The sequence below is a fragment of the Garra rufa genome, chromosome 7, assembly GCF_049309525.1.
Source record: "Garra rufa chromosome 7, GarRuf1.0, whole genome shotgun sequence".
Classification (NCBI taxonomy): Eukaryota; Metazoa; Chordata; class Actinopteri; order Cypriniformes; family Cyprinidae; genus Garra; species Garra rufa.
The window spans coordinates 36,227,633-36,233,598 of NC_133367.1; the positions used below are offsets into that span (position 1 = coordinate 36,227,633).

General features: G+C 29.0%; 1 protein-coding gene across 1 annotated transcript in view; it reads right to left on the bottom strand.

Annotated features, from left to right (window-relative positions):
- Nucleotides 1-412: 412 nt before the first annotated feature.
- pdcd4b (programmed cell death 4b) overlaps nucleotides 413-5,966 on the bottom strand; it is a 17,334-nt gene continuing 11,780 nt past the window's right edge. The window contains exons 7-12 of the mRNA XM_073844226.1: nucleotides 3,974-4,071; nucleotides 3,779-3,896; nucleotides 3,547-3,654; nucleotides 3,355-3,465; nucleotides 3,135-3,274; nucleotides 413-1,082 (exon numbers count right to left, since the gene is read on the bottom strand). Of these exons, the coding sequence (XP_073700327.1) occupies nucleotides 1,022-1,082; nucleotides 3,135-3,274; nucleotides 3,355-3,465; nucleotides 3,547-3,654; nucleotides 3,779-3,896; nucleotides 3,974-4,071 (636 nt within the window). The 3' untranslated portion in view covers nucleotides 413-1,021. The remainder of the gene's footprint in view (nucleotides 1,083-3,134; nucleotides 3,275-3,354; nucleotides 3,466-3,546; nucleotides 3,655-3,778; nucleotides 3,897-3,973; nucleotides 4,072-5,966) is intronic.

Sequence of the window (5,966 nt, forward strand, 5' to 3'; positions counted from 1 at the left end):
ATGTCATCCAAGATCTTCATGTCTTTCTTTTTTTTTTTGTGGAAAATAAATTGTTTTTTGATGAAAACATTCCAGGATTTTTCTCCATATAGTGGACTTCAAAGGGGATCAAACGGGTTGAAGGTACAAATTGCAGTTTCAATGCAGCTTCAAAGGGCTCTACACGATCCCAGCCAAGGAGCACGTGTCTTATCTAGAGAAACAATTGGTTATTTTCTGAGGAAAAAAAATATACATAGATATATATATATATATATATATATATATATACTCTTTAACTACAAATGCTTATCAATTTGGTCCTTTAACTCATTGATACCCATTTAAGTCCACTATATGGAGAAAAATCCTGGAATGTTTTCCTCAAAAACCTTCATTTAAGAAAAACATCCTCCCAAATCACTACCAGTGATCAGTGATGACAACAACTTTTTATTATTTATTCATCAAACCATTTGAAACAAAGAGCAAGTAAGTTAGGTACATTTCACTTCCACCAGTCTACTGCAATATAAAAATAAATGTTCTGGACACCCTCTTGTGAAATGATCCCAGCTGCTGTGCATTGCTCAGTTCTGTCCTTTCGAAACGACATCTTTGAAAAGTCAAATAAAGGGGAAATAAACCGGAGCACAGTATACAAAAGCAGCCCAGGAGGAGAAAGAGCTCTGAACTTAGAAAGCTATGTACACAAATCTGCAAGTCTCTACAAACACTGCTGACTGGAGAACAGGAGTGGCAGTGAACTCAGGGATACAAAACGTGGAATGACTAAGTCATAAGTGTGGCACTTTCAGGATTAGCTTATATAGGTCATATCAGAAGGGTCAGGTGGGGGATTTATGTCTCCTTCAGATTTGAAAGTGCCTGGCCCTGCGGTCCCATTGTGTTCTGACAGGAGGAAAAGTTTTAGTACTTAAACCTTCATGACAAATACAAGCAACTTAAAAGAAATACGAAGCCCCAGTGAACGTCACGACTGGAGCAGCTGCCACGGAAATGGCTCGCGGGACGCCTGAAATCAGTAGCCCTCCAGTTTCAAGCGGCCCCCGTCTCCTTCGCTGATGAACCTCTTACGGCCCCTGACAAAAGAGAAAAAAAAATAAATAAAATTAAGTTCTTTTGGGTAACAATATTATCACACATTAAATAATAATAATATACTAATTTTACATAATAAATATATAAAAATGTGTTTATACATTTCTGCTATTCACAAGACAAAAAACAATTAGTTCGTATGCTAAATAAATTGTTTTTAAATAACCAATTTATGCACTATTATATCTCTAGTACTAATAATAAACTATGTAATAACACTATTAAATATATAAATAATATTATAAACAGTGGTAACGTGTAAACTATGAAAAGAATTAAAACAATTAGTAAGTGCATTTGGGTACATAAATCAAATTTCATAATATAATGAAACAAATAATAAATAAATCATAAAACAAATTATAAAAAAAAAAGTTCATATGAGACTACTTTTCATAAATATGACAATGAGTACAATTAGTATGTTAATTTGGGTAATCAAAAAGAATTTATATAATAATTTTATACACACTACTACTATTATTATTATTATTATTATTATTATTATATCAAAACAACTGAATAAAAGTTCACGTGACTACTTTTTTATAATAAATGACAACAATGAAAAAAGTTTATGTACATGGAAATAATTGTAGTAATAATCATTTTTATACATTACTACTTTCACTAAAATATTTCTATACAATAATAAATATCATTATTATTGTATATAGCAATAAAAGTAAATAGTTTATATGACTACTTTTTCTTAAGAAATATGATAAACAATGTTTATTTGGGTAATGATCAAAAGTGTTAATGTATAACAATTGATTATGTAATAATAATAATAATAATAATAATAATAATATTAACAATAACAGAATATATATATATATAAATGTTATACATGACTACCATTCATAAAAAGACATAAAAAAACACTTTTGATGTAATAACAATAATAATAATAATAATAATAATAATAATAATAATAATAATAATAAATACCAAATTTACAAATTACTACTTTTCCTAAATACATAATAAAATACATGTAAATAATAATAATTCTTATGACTACTATTTATAATAAATGACAATAAAATAAAAATAAAAAAAGTCATTATAAAGAAACAATTTATTATACAATAACAATTTATTATAGTATTTAAATAATAAATATTTGAATTGTTTAGCATTTTTTTCCCAAATTATTAGTTTTATTTCATGTAAAATATTTTTTTACAGAGAAATAATTTTGACGTATAATTTATATTACTACAAATACTACTACTACCTCATTTTCTACATTATTATTTTTCCTTAATATTTCTATATAATAATAATATTATTATTATTATTATTATTATTATTATTATTATTATCATTATTATAGCAAACAATAATGGTAATAATAAGCAAAAAAAAATAGTTCATATGACTACTTTTAATAATGTGGCAATGAAAACAACTGGTTAATTTGGGTAATGACAATAAATGTTAATGTATAATAATAATAATAATAATAATAGCATAAAATGTTATACATGACTACTATTCATAAATATGACAACAATATAAATAGTTACTTAAAATACATGGAAATTCTGATGTATAATAATTTTGTTATAATACATTTGTATATTATGACATAATAAAAAACAACATTTATACATTATAATTAATAATTATTATTATTATAACAATAATAATATTTATAGTTTTTTACTTTTATGAATATAGATTTATGTAGTAATAAAGTAATAATAAAAAAAGTTTTACAAATGACTACTTTTCATTATAAATATGACAAAGAATCAATATTAATGTGACAAACAATCACTTAATTTGGACAATAACAAAATGTGAATGTATAAAAATCCATTATGTAATAATAAATAAATAAATACATAATTATTATTATTAATAATAATAATAAAAACTAAGTTTATTTAGGTACATAAAAACAATTTTGATAAATTATTCATTACTACTTCTCCTAAATATATATTTTTGTATAAAAACAAATGTAATAATTATTATTAATATAAAATAATGCAGTAAAAAAAAAAAAACAGCTTACTCACCGACAAGGACAGAGGTCTCTGAGTTTTTTATCGATGATCCCGGCATTAAAGCCCTGCTCCACGAACTGCTCCAGGAGCGAATACGCACACGGCACGTCAATACTGAGATCCGCCATGTCCAGATACACCCGCTCAAACCCCTGCAAGAGGACAGCATTCACTTCAGATGTGCTTTTAAAGCTGCAGTTATCCACAATGACCAGCAGGTGGAGCAGCATACCCGTCTCAATTGGTCCACAGTGATGATGGTGGAGGCGCACAGAGACTTCAGCAACTGGAGGATCATTTGAAGCGTTCGCTCCCCTGTAGACTCCAGTACCATGATAACAGCCTGAAAAACACAGTACGAGCAAAAGATTAATAATCAGGCACAAGCTTTTCACTTAAATGCCTGTTTTGTTGACATTATTACCTCGTAAACAAACTCATGATGAAAATGTGGGACTTCCAGTTCTCTCAAGCAGCGTTCGGCCTCCACCGTGTCACCTGATAACAGATACTCCTTCAACAGGAGGTTCACCTGCAACAACAACAAGCAGCATTATGCAATGTTACTATTGATGCTTAATATACCGTACAATCTTGCAGCTCATAAACAAAGGGTGTTATGTAACGTCGTAGGCGATGAACGGGTGTGTCCTTGCCTCTTTGATGAGTTGATTGACGGGTCTCTGGCCACCGCCTGAACCCCAGAGACTGTCGATGCGGAGGCCGGTCCATCGGCTCATTCTCAGCAGCACGGCCGCACGATCCAGAGCCGCTCTGATCCAATCACACAAGCTCACGTCAAAGTCGTGGTCAAAACACAGAGGAGGAAAGAAGAGGAAAACATTCAGTACCTGGTGTATTCACAGTCTACTCGTCCTTTGTAGCCGTCGATGAAGCTTTTTGGGAGGATGTTGTCTGCGACGGCTCGAGCGATGAACTGGCCCAGCATCTGTAAGACAGAAGTCAATATTTCCAGCTCAAGATCAGTCATTCGGAGGGATTTCCACTGAAAACATTCCCCAAGATACACACGTTCACAGGATACAAACAAAAAACAAGCGAAACCCTGAAAAGTGACTGAGATTTATAATATAATATTAGCATATGAGTTTCCTATAAGGCTCTTAAAAACACTGACTAATAATAAAGATAATAAATATTTGAATTACTCAACATTTTATATAAACTTATTCATTCTGTTTAAATAAAACCCTAAATAAAACTGTTCAATTTTTTAATTAATTATAAAATTAAAAAATAGGCCTGTGAATTTTTCTTAAACACTTCCAAATATTAAAACAAGTATTTGCATTGTTTAGCATTTTATATTAAATTATTAAAACACACATACATATATGTGTGTGTGTGTTTCATAATTGAATAAAAACAACAAGCGAAAATATCTCGTAAAAGGACAAATGTTAAAGATAATAAATATTTGAATGATTTAACATTTTATTATATATAACAAATTATATTAAATTATTTTTATTGTGTGTATATAAATAGTAAAATTTTGATTTCATAATATTAAAGTTGTTCAACATTTTATATAAAATGTGAATACACATTTTATTAAATTTAAAAGTTAAAAAAGTTAATTTAGCACTTTATTAATTATCTTTACTTAATAAATGCATAATTTTACACATTTAATGATAATTTCATAATATATATATATATACAAATATTTGTCAGTTTATGTTTTACATTCAATTACTTAATATAAAAATGTACAAATAATAAATGTAATACTTTTAAAATGTTATATATAATATTAATGTTACATGTTTTAAAATATATACAGATTTTAATATTACTTTTTTACATTTATTTGGCAACTTTGTCTATTTTCAAATCACACTGTCCTCAAAATAAAAATTTAATTAATATTACTAAAAATATATATTTCTTATAAATAGATATAGATACTATATTAAGTTATCATTTCATAATACGAAAATATTAACCAATGTTTGATTAACTTTAATCTTGCTTCATTTTCCAATCACACTGTCATAATAATATATTTTGTTATTATATATAATTAAATTTAGTAATTTTGGTCCATATACTATTAAGTGTATTCTTAAATTTAAAAAAAAAAAAAAATCAGGTAATGATCATTAATTCTGAAATCATGTGTAATATATGAATTAATTTCATAAACTTAAATTTATTAAGTTATATTTTTTTCTCAAATAAATATTATTTCCATTTTGTATTTGCACAGTCATTTAAAAAAAAAAAAAAGAAAAAAGGGAGAAAGAAACATGAAATATTTCCAGCTAAATATCAGTCATTCCAAGAACTTTCCACTGAAAGCATGTCTATATTTTTTGTTTACTCTTACCAAAACCCCTTATGGGATACAAAAAAAGGAACAGAGTCATTTAACACAGCAGAATTGAACTTGAACAGTATAAAAAAAGCCCCTTCAGTTCCTTATCGTGACATTGTTTAAATGCCATTGGATCTGTGTGTGTCCCACTGAAAACAGTGCAGCTGTGCGGAGGAAACGCAGTCAAATAATGCCGTTCATACTAATGCAGTCAGTGGTCAATATTTGTTCACGTGATGTTTTGGCACGTCCACCTTTTGCATTCAGATTTTATTGCTTGTGAGGGCAGGAAAGGGCTGCGTTTGGCAAATTCTGCTGTTGGAACAACATTTGCTCTGGTGTTTAGTGCGAAGGCTAATGGGAGAGGCCTGAGTAAATGTGTTTGTACAGCAGACGGTGTGTTTGGAGGCCCAGCGCTGAGCCAGCATTCTGCACACAGACAGACAAAAGCACAAGCTCTGCTGTTCGGATGAAGCCAAAGGAAACAGCTGAAAGTCTCTTCT